The 14,979-nt window shown below is 40.9% G+C and overlaps 1 protein-coding gene across 4 annotated transcripts in view; it reads left to right on the forward strand.

Annotated features, from left to right (window-relative positions):
- The window catches only part of LOC145480567 (protein MMS22-like), a 34,391-nt gene extending 19,965 nt beyond the window's left edge, over positions 1-14,426 (forward strand). For all 4 annotated transcript variants that reach the window (XM_081458811.1, XM_081458812.1, XM_081458810.1 and 1 more), the window contains 26 exons: positions 83-142; positions 504-620; positions 999-1,110; positions 1,835-1,913; positions 2,558-2,651; positions 2,814-2,950; positions 3,269-3,359; positions 3,665-3,696; positions 4,084-4,216; positions 4,661-4,747; positions 5,459-5,611; positions 5,935-5,980; positions 6,091-6,171; positions 6,746-6,858; positions 7,143-7,203; positions 7,880-7,996; positions 8,594-8,692; positions 8,814-8,867; positions 9,263-9,309; positions 9,906-9,984; positions 10,191-10,249; positions 10,587-10,681; positions 10,970-11,030; positions 11,116-11,173; positions 11,726-11,859; positions 12,309-14,426. In XM_081458811.1, the coding sequence (XP_081314937.1) occupies positions 83-142; positions 504-620; positions 999-1,110; positions 1,835-1,913; positions 2,558-2,651; positions 2,814-2,950; positions 3,269-3,359; positions 3,665-3,696; positions 4,084-4,216; positions 4,661-4,747; positions 5,459-5,611; positions 5,935-5,980; positions 6,091-6,171; positions 6,746-6,858; positions 7,143-7,203; positions 7,880-7,996; positions 8,594-8,692; positions 8,814-8,867; positions 9,263-9,309; positions 9,906-9,984; positions 10,191-10,249; positions 10,587-10,681; positions 10,970-11,030; positions 11,116-11,173; positions 11,726-11,859; positions 12,309-12,402 (2,293 nt within the window). In that variant the 3' untranslated portion in view covers positions 12,403-14,426. The remainder of the gene's footprint in view (positions 1-82; positions 143-503; positions 621-998; positions 1,111-1,834; positions 1,914-2,557; positions 2,652-2,813; positions 2,951-3,268; positions 3,360-3,664; positions 3,697-4,083; positions 4,217-4,660; positions 4,748-5,458; positions 5,612-5,934; positions 5,981-6,090; positions 6,172-6,745; positions 6,859-7,142; positions 7,204-7,879; positions 7,997-8,593; positions 8,693-8,813; positions 8,868-9,262; positions 9,310-9,905; positions 9,985-10,190; positions 10,250-10,586; positions 10,682-10,969; positions 11,031-11,115; positions 11,174-11,725; positions 11,860-12,308) is intronic.
- The last annotated feature ends 553 nt before the right edge of the window (positions 14,427-14,979 follow it).

Below are 14,979 nucleotides of genomic sequence, written 5' to 3' on the forward strand. Positions count from 1 at the left end.
CAACAACAACAACCTTTACACAGGACAAACATTTCTCCGATCACGTATTTGTACATAATGTACGTGTGGTATTTCTTTGCAGCTCTTCTGCTCTTCAGTGGATGGAACAGTGTTTTAAAAGATCCAAGGAAACACAGCAAACGTGAGTTCGCTATTTCTTGCAGCGAAGCGAGAATAAAACGTACTTCGCCGAGACTCTCGTACTCTCCAACCTCAACCCTGCGTAGCATTTGTTTCACGCTAAGCAGTAGTAAGTTCCACGCGACCTTTTCCCCGCGTATTTTCGTACTGCCTTGCTTTTCTCTGTTTAGGTTCTGACTGGTTCACGGAACAAATAAGCTCTGAGTATCCTGGCATGTATCGGGCGCTTTACTAGTCCGCGATCCACTCGAGCAGCGGAAAACTCGCGAGAAAAAAAATTCTTGCGAGTCTTCCCTTGAGTTTTTCTCATTTTGTACTGTCCACTTTTCGCCCACCAACAGTTGCTTCTGCTTTTGTTTCAGCGCGGTTATTCCAGAACACGAGTCAAGTTTGACTCTGTTCTTGCGGCTTGTATCCGTTCATCTTACTAAACTACTGCACAGTGGTTCATTACAAGCGTGGAAACAAATCAAAGGAAGGTAAGATTGGATTTGAACCTAATTCGGTTGTTACTTTACGTTAACATGAGCGACCGGTTTAGTTTGGCAAGTCAGGTGTTGTGAAAATCTTCTTTCGACCATTGCAAGACGGGGATTTACAGAGGTGATGCTCATTTTCTACCACCGCACTTTCATATTTGTTCGTTTATTAAAAGATGTACACATGCACTTTTATGACCTGCTCGCTCCCTTGAAAGTTCGCGTTTATTGGTCCGCTTGTTCGTTCTTTTTTTCACTCTCTCATTCGTTATTTCGTTTAGTTGGCCAATCACTGGCCTGTTCTTTCCATGTCTTAAATTAAATATTGGTCGAACGTGACGTATTTGTCACTGCAGTATGTCTATGTTCTTCTCTAAGATTCTATTCCAAGTTCCACAAGCGGCGTATGGAAGAACTGAACAGCACAGGACTACATCAGTTTATCAGTCTGTTCCTAACTCTCTCATGTGTAGCAGACCTCGAGGATGTGGTAAGTTAACTACGAGCAATCCCTGCTTTCTCTTAGTTTGTTTAGAGAGAAGCGCCTCCATCTGTTGCACGTCCATTTTTATTTTGTGGCCTTTTTTCTTCGCTTCTCTCTGGACGGGCAAAGGGAAAGAGGGGTCTGCTTGTACGGTCTATGGTGAAATGCTGACAGAACTACAACCTTGTGTCTCAAAGCCAATTTTGATACAATACTCAAGAAAATATGGTGCGGTGCTGAGTACCAGTAACGTCAGAAACCTGTTCACCCGGTTTACCTGTCTGGGGATGGCGGTTGTTTAGGAAGGGAAAAAGGGCTTACTTATATGACGTACATCATCAAAATTTAAACTTTTAATTGTTTCAAATCTGTTTACTAATGCCTAGTTTCTGTTTGCATATATGTTAGTAGTTCAGTTAGAAATGGATTCATATAAACAGTAGCCTCTATTTGGCCCGAGAATATGCTAGGATATTTGTCCGTGGACATAATCTGTCCCGAGATGCGAAACTGTGAGCTTCAAGGAACAGACAATGTACAAGGACAAATATCTGAGCATATTTTCGCGCCAAATGGAGCCTATTGTGTTTAATATCCTTCAATAATTGGGGAATATCACTCGGATATTCCCCAGTTTTAGCTGGGGCATATTCAGTCACGTGACGCGTTTAGACCAATCTCGCGCGAGCGAAAATATTTGATGGATTATAATATTTGTTGTCTACAACAGGCGAACAAGATGTGTTCTTTTCTTGACTTACTGGACTTCAACAAGATGCAACAGGACAAGAAAGTGTGTATCTGGAAAGGTAGGGCTTGTATGTAACGACAGCATGTGACAATAGGAACAAAGACAAATGAATAGGTGTTTGCCACTTTGACTGGAAAATTGGCAAAATGGCACCAATAAAAAAGCAAAGACGAACAAAGAAATATAAAATATAAATACTGACTTGATCTATTGATTGATAAAAGCAGTGGTAAGTATTGTAAAGCGCCATGGACAATTAGTGGAAAATGGCGCTATACAAATGTATATATTTATATTTATATTTATTTATGGTAAGGCAAATTGCGGTAAAAGGGATTGGCCCATTTCTCTTTCAACGTCATGCATTTTTACCAATCAGAGAGCTGGGCCGGGTTGTTCGAAAGCCGGTTAACGTTAATCCAGGATTAAACGTTAACTGAAGTATTATTTTTTCTTGTTTAAAAATGTTTTTTACCTCTTATGTTTGGTTTAGTTTGAGATTGCAGCTCAAAACTCAAGGGCAAACAATATAAACAGAACACCTTACCAAAAAGTTACAAAACTGAAATTGAAATTCTCGCAAATTTACTCGTAATCCAACTAAGACTTAACAAGTGATAGTGTAGTTTGTGTTATTTGGCCAATATGTTTACCATAACATAATCTTAGCTTGTCCTACTGACTGTTTTTTCTGGTTTTTAGGGCTCTTTGCCTTGATTCTTATTTACAAAGAAAAGAACGTGGATTTTGCATACGTGGCTGAAAGATTGTCACAGAATTTTGCAACTGTTGCAAGGTGAGCGCATAAGAAGGCTCGGGGATTTAACCAACTTTTTTTAAGGTCATGGAATGAGAGTTGGAATTTTAAAACGCTTTCTTTTTTTTCTGGACATAGATAGGTACGCTGAAACATGGCGTCCTATGGGAAACCAAATGGTGTTTTTTGGTTACCTTTCAGAGATTACGCGGAGTCTTGTTCGCGAGACAAAAGTCATCAGAAACATTGCTGGCAGTTGATAACACTTTACCTGGACAGCACACAAGATGTGTTTGATCACAGAAACAAACAAGACTTGTCTGAGAGTAAACTTCTTGGTAAGTTATCAGTAACAAACCGGGTATTTTTTGAGTGTATAAAAAAGGCGTGCTGTCTTGTTCTTCTCGCTACAATGTCATTAAAAACACCATTAACAACACTTCTAGCAACTTCATTGCAAACATTATTATAACAACGGCATTGACTACAGCTCTCACTTTGTACCCTCCCTTTTGGCCTGTTATGTTGATGCAGACCTGTTTTTTCATATCTTTCGTTATTTTTCTAGGAAATCATTTTATGTAGATGCGATACTGCTTGGATAGCATATTCTACTTTTTAAAGATTGTTTTTGTTGATTTTTTTTATTTTTTCAGTTGACGGATTTCAGTTTCTATTTCTTTCGTGTCGCGACAATGAGCTTCGATACTTGCTGACGTTTGTGCAGACCACCCTCACTTCGTTAACGTACGGTGAAAAAGAGAATGTTTTCATGTGTGTACTTATTTTAGCTTTTCCTGACTTGAGTTTGCATTTGCTAGGGCCTAGTCCCTAGATGTTCTTTCGCTTGCAAAGTACCCATAAGCGTCTGGGAACAGATCATGTATGTCCTTCAGTCATGTCATGAAGTTTCGCGCCAAATGTTGTGAGCTGGAAGAAAGCGCCTGCGTACTACACTGCGCAGGGCGGAAAAAGTACATTTAAGATCCCTGATACTGTGCGTCCACTATCGTTGGTTTTACCTTAGCTTTCTTTCTTTACTTAAATTTTAGGCAAAGCAGAAGGCAAAAGACAGGGTCTTCAGGTAACTAACATGAAAAGATAACTTCGCAAGACTCCAACAAGACAATGTCACATTACACGAAGATAAAGAGGTTTATTTTGCTCTAATCGGGAAAATCGTTATTTTTTTCGTTAATTTTTTCATGCGATTTAAAACAGGACAGGGTAAGACACTCTACTCTCATAGTGCCTCTCTCCACCCAGGAGAATATATGTGGGCATTTGGCAACTGCTATGGAAACCTACCAGGACGCTAAGGAGGTAACCTACGATGTGAGTAGCATGCCATCTAGGAGTTTAGTAATTCTGGCCCCTCCTCCAATCTCAAGGATCGTAACGGGCTTAAGCGTAGGAGGCGATGGCAAGTTGCAGATCACGTGTTTCCTCATTTCACTGTTTCTGTTCTCAGACGCTGTCACTGTTGTGTGGAAGCACGTGTTTAGTCACGTGAGAGCTCTAGTGTGTGATGCAGTGTGTATGCAGGCAGCGTCCAGTCACCTGGCTGATACTTTGGCTGCGTTTACTCTCTCTGCGCTTGACAGGTAAACAATAGCAGACCTTGTTGCCTTGCTTAAAATTAATCTGACCAATAGCAGTTGCCGATTGAATGTAGAAAGGGGTAGTTCGATGAAACAGATTAACTTCTTTTAGTATTCGACCTCACCAGGATTCCTACAGGTAGGGTATTACTCTATTGTGTTACTTGCTTTTCGTGCAAGGAAAGAAAACGACCAATTTCTTGGTTGCGTGAATCGCCTCGCGAAAATAACTTGGCCGGATTTCCTAAGAAACATCTCTAAGTTGTAGAGGTTTGCTTTACTGTGGGATTTGTTTAACAGTATCTCGAAATGAGGTCTTTGACCCCAATATCACCTCTCTATACGCTGTACTGATTCCTTGCTCCTAGACACTTGGGAACAAGTTTTGCTCTTGTGTACTTTGGTACAGTTTTCACCAGACATGTATGTTTCACATAATTGTTTAAGATACCCTGAAGAGGTTGCAGGCACAGCAGGCGTGTCCTTTACCAGTCTTCTCCGAGAACTTGGTGTTAAAGACGAGATGTCCGCCAGGTATGTTACCTAATAACCACAGGGGCGGATGAACCGCTGCTGCAGCTGTAAATACTTTCCGATTTTGTGCAAAACTTTATCATAAGGGGTCATTAACTGCTAAGGGAACTGTTCCATCGTAGTCCATGCGAGTTCTGTCGTAAATGCGTTTTTTGTTAAGATTGTCTTTCCTTCAGCATGAACCTCTCATTACCTCCTACCTTCCTTTATTGCATTAATACATTGTCAAGCAGGCAGGTAGTGAAGACAAAGAAATTTAACAACTAGGGCATACGAGAAGGCGAGCAGACTATAAACTAAGCCACTTCACCTTGGGTTGATTTAAATAATAATAGTTCTTGTCACAAGGTGCGCAATGTAAAGCAAACGAAGCTTTCCACCATATCTCATAGTCTTCTTCAGCAAATTGAGCTGAGCTCCGCCTTGTCACGTGGTTTAATTTACATTTAGTCGCGTAGTAGCAGTTGAAAATGTTGGATAATTCGTAGCGTCTGATGTGGATGGCGTCCTTGATTTTTTTATGAGCTGTTCAACAAGTTTTGTTTATTTAAGGATAAGGAAGAGTGTTCGAAGTCTTAGGAAATGTTTTGATAGTGCACTGTAAAATTCTCACAACTGATATACGTAGAAATGCCTGGAGATCAGTTTGGAGAATTCTCATTTCGAGCTAGGTAACAAAGGGTTATTTCTGTACTTTATTGTGTGTTGCAGCTTTTGTTGTCGATTCTTGTGTCACATATTACCTTGCTCGGCTGCACTGACGACAATTCAGGCAGAAAAGATGGAAGGAAGTATCATCCATGCTTGGTTCAGATGTCTGTTGCAGCTTCCTCCTTCGCACGACGGGCTAACGGAACTTACGAGGTATTTCCTCCCTTTCCGAGTAACTCTAAGTTCACTGAGCCCTGATTAGCCTGTTCCAGGCGTTTGGTTAGTTGGGGAGCAGCGCAAAAAATGGCGAGAGGAAATATAGGGGACTGGTGCGGCGCGGGAAAGCGAGAGAACTTTCGCGCCTCTGCCCAATCCGTCCCCTGTTTTCTCTCGTGGCGTTCTTGGTGCTGCTTCCGAACTAAATGAACGCCTGGAACTGGGTAGGGCCCTGTTTGATGGGTCCAAATAAAGTAAATTACATGATTGCCTGATATTCAATTTGTTTTCTTGTTTTCGTGTTACTTTTGTCCTTACAGAGCAGTTGGTAAGCTACCCGAGATGGAGACGATTCAAAGGAGCCAGGTGCTGTAATTTGATTTTTTTGGAATGTTACAAGTGAGGACTGCGCTGTGTCAAAAATCGTCAACAGCAATGCCTTGTTGATGACTGACTTACACTTGCTTCTCTTTCAGCCTGGGTTTGGAACTGGTGAAAGTAGCGAAACATCACTTCAACTTTTTATCATTGGGCTCGCCCGCTATCACGCCTCTCTGGTAAGCATTTGTAGTAAGTGGTCATTCAAGTGAAAAATAAACCCATTGTCATTAAACAAAACCAATCAATCGGTCAATCAATGTCAAAAAAGCCTCACGAAACGCTATGAGAGAGCGTACAATGGATGAGCACCCCATACACGGCGAAAAGCTATTCTGCTGAACAAACCACTACGCTAGTGAAGATTTTATCAACGTTGCCGTTTCTTTACGTAGTAACTGAAGCTTTGAAAATCAGAGAGCCTAAGACTATATGCTTTAATTTGTAGATTGTCTACCACAGGTTAATTGTCTGTGCTAGCAAAACGCGTTTGATACCGGCAGTAAAGTAAACTAGATTTTATGCTTTGTTCGCCCAATGTCGAGATCACCAAAGTTAATAGGATCACCCACTACCTCACCGCAGGAGTTGCTCCAATGGATCTGAGAACATTAAATAACAGATCACAATAACATCCCCAGCCCTTGAAAACAATAAAGGCAGTGTTTACAGCGGGTGAATGAAAATAGTGGTTTCAGGGAGGTATTATCTTACTGCGTTAACACCGCTTCTATATTATTTATCACACTACAGACCAAGTTTGACGAGTCAATCCAGTTTCGTGAGAAGGTTCAAAGATACCTTGGTGACGTCATGAAGTATGTCGATCACGTGATAAAAACTGCGGGACCTGCCGACCTGCTGAGGTAAGAAAACCAATCAGCTCCCCTACTGATGTTCCCTGCCACGCCGTCGTCGGTAAAGATGGGAGTGGTAGTGTAATCTTTGTCAAATACTGCGTTGTTTAGCCTCTGTCTGTAACTCAGCAGGCTTTGTTCTTCATTGACAGCTCAGTCAAGTTTCCCAAGATAATGTAGCATATTGTGAAAAAAACTCAATTATGTCACGAGAGAGTAACTGAGAAAGTGAATTGCTTTGACCCGTGTATGAATCGCATGTCCTCATTCCTGTTTTTCTTATTTCTCGTTAGGGTGGCTTATCACGTTGCTGGACTACTGACAAAACATTGTTATAAAATCATTTACAGCAAGGCAAGTTGTTAGGCATGGAAGTTGCCATTAACTCAAAATTATGAGCCTCGACGTTCATTGTGGTAGAACCGTCAAAACTGCTGGGTCACGGTTAGCGCATGCGCGTTTCAGAGGAAAAGAAGCTGATCGTAATCCATCTCAGTCGATACCCCTCATGTTCCTGATCTTCTTGCCAGCAAAAATCTGTGTGCATGAGTTCACTTCAATATCAAGACGTCAGTTCTGCAGCCTGCACTCTTGGTAGGAACCCTGTGGCCTTGTGGTCTGCTCGTTGAACCCTGTGTCGAGCTGTCTGGGTTCGGGCTCTGGCTGGGGTTACTGTATCCTGTTCTTGGGCAAGACACCGTTACTCTAACAGTGCGTCTCTCCGAGGTGTATAAAGGGGTACCGGAGGATGCTAGGGAGGTTCCCTACGATGGACTAGCGTCCCATTCAAAGGGGAGACCCATTCAAGGGGAGTCGCTTGTTGCTAACCGAGATAAGCTCAAGCGGTATGGGACACTTGGCACTTGGCCCGCTACATACTTTATTCTAGTCCCCTTTGCAGCCGAAATTAAGGTCGTCACACAGCGTGTCTACCTAACTTATAAGGGTCGTCACGCAACCCCTCTCTCCACTTGAAACTAACCGTTACTCTCACAGAGGATGATTCACAACCAATATCTTTACATTTCAGACTCAGCCCAGGTGTTTGCTTCCTCGGTTGGTGGACCAATTCGCTCTTCCGTTACCAAACAGCAAGAAACCAGTAGCCCCGCTGGTCATGCAGTGTATCAAGGCTCATTTACATCAGGTACTTGTGGCGTGTATACGTGCTACTGTGACAAAGAAAGAGTAGCGCGATTTTCCAGCGCGGGAAATTAATTGTGTTTAGCTGGTTGAGGCTTTGCTGGCTTCGATAGCTCGTTATTCATAAAACTCGAGTGTTTTTTTAACCAATGAAAGCGAAGGCGTTTTCTGCTCGTCCAATCAGGTGAATCCTCAGGCGACTTTCGCGCTCTTTCTACCGCCGGTTTCATGTTTTCCCTCGTTTGCCGTCGCCCGTTATATGCTTTTAGTTTGTGTTCTGAATGGCTTTTTTTATCACTCGCTCTGTAGTTCCTTGGATTTTAGGTTGAATGAAAGTCATTAACAACCCTATGTATACTTCCCGTAGAATTCTCTTTCACTTGATAATTGATTATAGATCTGCAGGATTTTTCGTCGTTTTTTTTTTTTCCTTCGATCGTTAAAACACGTACGATAGTCTTGCATAACTTATACAAATCCGTGTTTCCTTTAATTTGGTACTGTCATTTTTATTTTTCCAGAGTTAGAGAGCAACAACAAAACTATATCTGCTTTAAACTTGGAAATTTCTGCTTAGTTCACATTGCTTGTTTCTACGCAGTTTCTACAGGGTCTTGCCTGCTTGGACTTCAAGCGAGATGAATTCATTCGAAGAAAGATAAAACAAATATTTTTGTCGTATTTTCGACTTTTTAACCAGGTGAGAGCAATAACACGGCTTGAATTGTTAAGTTTTGTTGACAGATTTACTACCGCTACTGAATCAAATTGAATTCGAATTTTATACAAAGAGATGTTGTTACTGTTTTCTGTTTACCTAGATGTTACAAACGTCCTCTCAGTCGGCTAATGTTCCCGCTAAGAATCCGTTTATGGTAAGTAAATTGCTTGTTGTACGGTCACGTTACTCCGATCCAGCCGTTTGTCGTTTCGCAAACTAGCAAATAACAACTGCGATGATCTATGATATCTTCATATCTTCTCCGCAGTTCAAATATACGATCTTTCATATATTCACTCGTATTCTTGTAGTGTTAAACACACATAACATTCACTGATTTCCACGTAACGTATATTAACTCTTAAACAACCGACCATCCCATAGGTTTTTTCGACGCACTCTGATCCCTATTCTTATTATTCAAAACCTGTTAACAGGAGTCTCCTCTCTACAACGACAAGTTAACCCTGTTTCCAAAGCAGCAGTTTGAAAAGGATTTCAACTGTAATGAACTTGATCATATTCCTTGTTGCCCTTTGTTTACGACAGGTTGTTCTCAAAGGATCGTGTTTATCTAACCCAGTCCCCGAGTGCAGGTTTGTAAAAGTGCAAACAACCTTGTACGGATTCAGTCCCCAGTCCGCTCTCTCTCCAGTGTTTTTCCTTTCATTTTGGTTGGCTCTGTATACCCCTAACTCTCGCGCTATCGCAGAACACCTCTCTCACTCATAAGTCCCCTTCCTGCAGTTTGGAACGTAAGGCCGTTCTCGCAAAGCTAAGGAATTCTTGGGAGCCCCGCCCGTTTGCTTTTTAACATTTCTGAAGTCCACAAGAAGTTGTTCTCAGAGTGTCTGGAAATTCGGAAAAACTATAGAGTCCTCTAACTAGTTTTTCAATCCTGGAAAAAAATGGAAAATAAAGGTTATTCCTGGAAATCTGGAATTTTGTGTAGCTTCAATTCTTTCTCAGACGTGTAGTGAAATCTGTGTAAAACAGCTAAATTTCCTGTCCAGGGATTTTAGTTTACCTCGGCTCCGCTGCAAACAGAAATAGTAATTCGCAGAAACGTGTGGCAAACGATTCTTTAGTTGAGGATAGGAAAGTATGTGCGAAACCCGCTTGCAAATTTCTGCCAGTGTTTTAATTAAAAAAGTACCTTTATAACAACATTTTCTTCTTTTACTTACGGCAGTGAATTTCGCCAGTTCACGGTAGAGATCATCCAGGAATCTTTTCTCTGCTTGCCACAACAGCCGGCAAATCTTACATCGGTAAGTGTAGTAAACAAGCCATGTTGCTGACAACTGCTTGAAGACCAATTATAAAGTTACTTGAGTGTTTTCAAGCACTTACAGAAGTCATGTGATATTGGCTGGACGTCAAAAGACTCTTCATGAAAGAAAATAAATTTGAGGGCACTGACTGTGAAAAATTGCAATGCGGTTATTATTTCGTTTTTTTTTTTTGTCTGTTGCAGACTTTGTACTTCTTGGAACAGCTGTTTAAACGGACTCTTTGCCCTTCTGAAACAGCCAGGTAATGATCAAATCTACTTCCTGCCCTTGTAGCTCTCCTTATAGTTGGCCTTGTAGCCTTCTCTCCGTCTCATTTCCCCCGCTGTTATTATGTTATGAACTTTCTTGATCTGAATTGTAAAGAAGGCAGTGCTTAAAATCTGTCGTTTTTCCTGTATTTTTTTTGGTGTTTTTCTTGAGTACTCGATTAGCTGAATTCTCTCCAACTGCATTTTATTTTTGGTGTAAAGTCGTTCTTCAAAGAAAGCGAACTGTTGAATATTCTTCAACCAATCATTGCGCACCTACGTAGGTCTTTATCAAAGACGTCACTGAAGTGTTAAGCTTTCCCTTCACAGAAACACTCCTGTTCTGCTGGAGTCCATCACGTTTTGTTTACTGACGTGTAACCAGTTCACACAAGGAAATGAACCACCTGAGATAAGAAGACAAGGTGGAGACTTACAATATATAACTGATGTTTATTTACTGTTTTTCGTGCTTCTCCGATTGTTTATTTGTTTTTGTTTTTCTAAAGATCTTGTTGCTAAAACGTTAAACTTTGTTAATCGTTGTCAGTCAACCACATTGAACACGGGTCTTCAGGATTCGTGTTTTTTTAACAGATCTTCAACAGAGGACTCAACTTTGGGTATCTATTTTATGTTGCTATGGAAGAACAGAACATCTTGTTTTAGATACCTTGTGTTTATTAAGGTACATTTTTCCTTTTGTCTTCTAGCAACTGAAATCCTTCGTTTGATGCTTGGGGCGAGTAAGAAAACACCAGAATTAAACTCCAGGTACAACTTGGATTGAATTTAATGCATTGCTTTTCGATAAAGCGAGGGAAGACGTTTACTGAGGACTCTGCTTTTGTTTCGACAGAGATATTCTATTGCCTCACTTGCGAGACTTCTTGTACAGCAAAATTACTCTACACCAGGTAAGAAAAGTGTATCATGACTACGATAACGAAAACAAACATAGGTACACAACAGATAAAGTTTGCTGGCAAGCCTAAATGACGCGTCGTATAACAACGGTTTCTCTAGCGTAGTTACGCAAGGCGTACAAACACACCCACTATTTTCCTTTTATTGGGTTTATTATAAGATACTTGTAACGCCAAGAGAGGAATGATGGAAAGCGGAAAAAGCTTATCTCGTTTTGACGCTCAATAAATGACAGTTGCTAGCATAGAAAAACAGAAGCCTGTCATCAAGGAAAAATTTAAATTCTGTCTACTAATATTATAAGAAATAAATTGAAGACGGCAGGAAGAATATGTACACATATTAGGTTGAGAAAAGAATTGGTTTGCTTTTGTTTATCCTTTCGAAACCTTTCAGAGCTATAGAGGTGATTTATATTCAGCCTTCTACTCCATTTTAATTTTACTCAGGCAGGGAATAATTTATCAATCAACGCCATTTCTCTTAGAAATCGAGAAAAGTTCTGGGAATGAGGCTGCTTATCCATCTGTCTCTCTTTTCAGGGTTTGGTATTTAAAACGTTTGAGACACTGGCTACATTCGATCCAGACCTCCTAACTGCATTAATTCCCGCCTGTAAACAGGCCGTGGTACAACTCGAGCAAAAGAGGGGAGTGGGAACTGATATGCAGTTAAGGTGAGGTCTTTTGAGTAGTCACGCAACTTTGCGTGACGAGCCATTCAAAGTTGCATAGGAGACAATAAGTCTTCTAAGTTTTTGAAACTTCACTTCTCTTTTGTTTTGTTTTGCTTTCTTTTTTGGGCGGGGGGGGGCGGGGGGATTGTTTTAACATGTTTTGGCTTTCTTTTAGAGAATTAAAAACATCCTATATATAAGAAAACAAGAGTCTGCGTTTAAAATAATTAGACCGTATAGTCTACGTTTTTAGCCTACCTAATCGGCAGTAATTTCCAGTTTCCTTAAATATTTTTATTTTTACTCCCCCTTAGATGGGACACCAGTCGATCGTAATCCAACAAATAGAGCCTATAAATTTATACAGCGGCAAATCATTCTTCAGTAAATGTTAGAAAGTTCTCGCAATCTGTGAAATGATAACGGTTTTACTGCTAACTCATTTTTAGGTCCTCCTTTAAGACATTCTTGAGTAGACTTGGACATAGTGGAGAAGTGGCGATCAAGGCCCTTGAACAGGAAGATGTGGCCATGGAACAATGAACAACATCCTAGCAAATTTATTAGCCTTCCGCTATCAAGTGCTTAGTTTCCATTTCTTTTCACAACACCGACTGCTGAGCACTTAACGCAGGCTATGAGAGTTATAAAAGCAACAAGAAAATGCAATTCTTCCAACTGGTACCAAACGAATTGTATGGAGACAAAATAGGAGAATATACATGTTGAAATGGAAGCGTGAAGAGTTAAACCAGTGGTCCCTACTCTACGCAGCAGACACAAACAGTATTGACATTCACAAAGGTTGTTGATATTTTTGTGTCCTAGAGAAGATATATGTGCTAATTTTTTTGCACAAACAACCTGGAAATAAAAAAAATGTATTTATTTGCGTTTGTTCGTTTGTGTCATAATGTTAGACTACGAGTAAGCGAGAAAAAAAAATGCTGCGTCCCGCCCCTCAGAATTCGCGGGCCATTTTCTTCTGCTCTTCAGTCAAAGTCCAGGCCTGATCAAGGGCATCGACCCAAGTGAGTCAATTTTCATTTTGTTAAGACTGGACAGCAGGCCATGCGCGGAGTCATCCGTACCTAGCTCCCTCTTCCGAAGAGTGCAAGAACGTTTCGCTAAAGACAATTATTTGTCCCCCCAATTTTTTCTTCTTTTTTTTTGATAGTCGTATAGAATTCAAAAGAAGCCAAAATTTAGAGGAATTTGCGAAGTTAGAAGTTGAATTACAACTGATGGGCTCCTGCAACTGCCAGTTCACGGCCCCTGGCTTAGGTACAACGCTGGGAGGGGCTGGGGAGAAAGAGTCTCCTGGGAACGAGGCCCATAGCAACAACAGCATTCCGGGTCATTTGGAAGACTGTAACAGTTGTACGTTGTGTAGGCAACTTTTTCGCTTATTTACTCATGCCAAACGATTTCTGATATATGGATTACAGTGGCAGTTGGTTAGTTAACCAGGGGCCGATGAAAATAGTGTGTCGGAGGCATGAAATCCACATGCACGGGAAGTAAAATGCTGTTCAACCTGCTGTGCCGGAGTGACGCCAACCTCGTCCCCAGGGCCTTCTCCACTATTCAAGCCGCTGACACAGTGATTTGGGTATCCTGGTGTTTTGGGTACCCTCGTACCCAAGTTCCTAGAGTTTTGGGTATCCCCGCTAAAACACTGAAAGCGTTAAATACCACAGACTGGGGTAAGTGAAATCATCCAAAATTCTGCTGAAAAACCATTTATCTTCTTACGAAGCTGTCTCAATGAATTTGAGCTTTCTTAATCTTGATATAAACACAAAGTTGCTTAAAATAGTCGCAATTTATAACACTGTCCGATCCGAGTCCGCAGTTATAACGACATACAAAACCGATCCACGCGCCAAAGTTCCTTGTATGAACATGTGTTTTTTGCCTATCGATAACCTTTGAAATGCAGGTTATTTCAAACAAGACAGGCACATTCTAACCCTTGGATAGTGCTGCGATTGAATTTAGTCAATATGCGAGGAACACACTGAGATACTGCCGTCACGCAATATGCAGGTCTCAAGCTGTGACTGACCTCTGTGTATATGTTGCCTGTCTGAAGTAAACTTTGTCTTAGAATTGTTTGTCGCTCTTTCCTTGACCATCCCTCCTAGCAGATTTTGCCGGCGAACAGTTCTCTATGTCATTAAGGGAGTTCTTTGTTTCGGAGACAAACACAAAATAAATATAAATAAAGTAAACAAAGCCAATCTTTGGATATAGGGAAACAAATAGAAGTAGGATACCCAAATCCTTATTGATATGGGTATCCCCCTCCAATATGTTTCGTTGTTATCGTTTCTGTAATTCAAGGTAGCCAAATCGACCGCTTTGCCTTTTAATCCTTGGTCGATTTGGCTACCTTAAACTAAAGAAACGATAACAAACTAACACTCTAGAAGGGGATACCCATATCACTAGGAAATATCCCCTAATACATTTTAGCAGTTTCTAGTACTTTCCTCATTGGAATGACTTTCGTCTTTGTAAATTTGCTTTGCCTTTTTATCTTTGGTCGATTTGGCTACCCTGAATCCGGGGGGGGGGTACTCCCTTATATGGGCTATATAGGTATGTGCGGCCCCAAAGGGTATGGTTTTCCAGCCGTTTTGGTCATAAATAGGGTATCGATTTTGGCCATTTTGATCTTAAATAGGGTATGGGTTTGGTACTCTAGTCTTGAATTGGGTATGTTGATTAGAAGAAGCTACCTTTTCATCATTATCGATAAGACCATAAGCTAAAGCCCTTCAAACTTTATGTTTAGGGCAACTGTGTCAGCCGCAACTGTGTAAAATGCCGAATATAGTACCATGCCGAGAAGAATACGACGCATAAACTATGTTATTATGCAAGATCACGTAGCAGCAAGTGTCAGCAAGACATTCCGGGTTCACATTGTCTGGGAGTAGTGTTTAATTTCATACTCGAAAAATGTTGTAGCGCAATTCACGTACATTTAAATGACTAATCTTACATTCTTACATTAAGGAACGAGGTCTTAGATGCTTCAACTGAATCCGTCATTTCATGAAACAAATAAAACATATCCCTAGATGATGTACCGAAGGAGTATTTGTTCAGAAT

This window comes from Orbicella franksi, chromosome 3 (assembly GCF_964199315.1).
Source record: "Orbicella franksi chromosome 3, jaOrbFran1.1, whole genome shotgun sequence".
Taxonomy (NCBI): domain Eukaryota; kingdom Metazoa; phylum Cnidaria; class Anthozoa; order Scleractinia; family Merulinidae; genus Orbicella; species Orbicella franksi.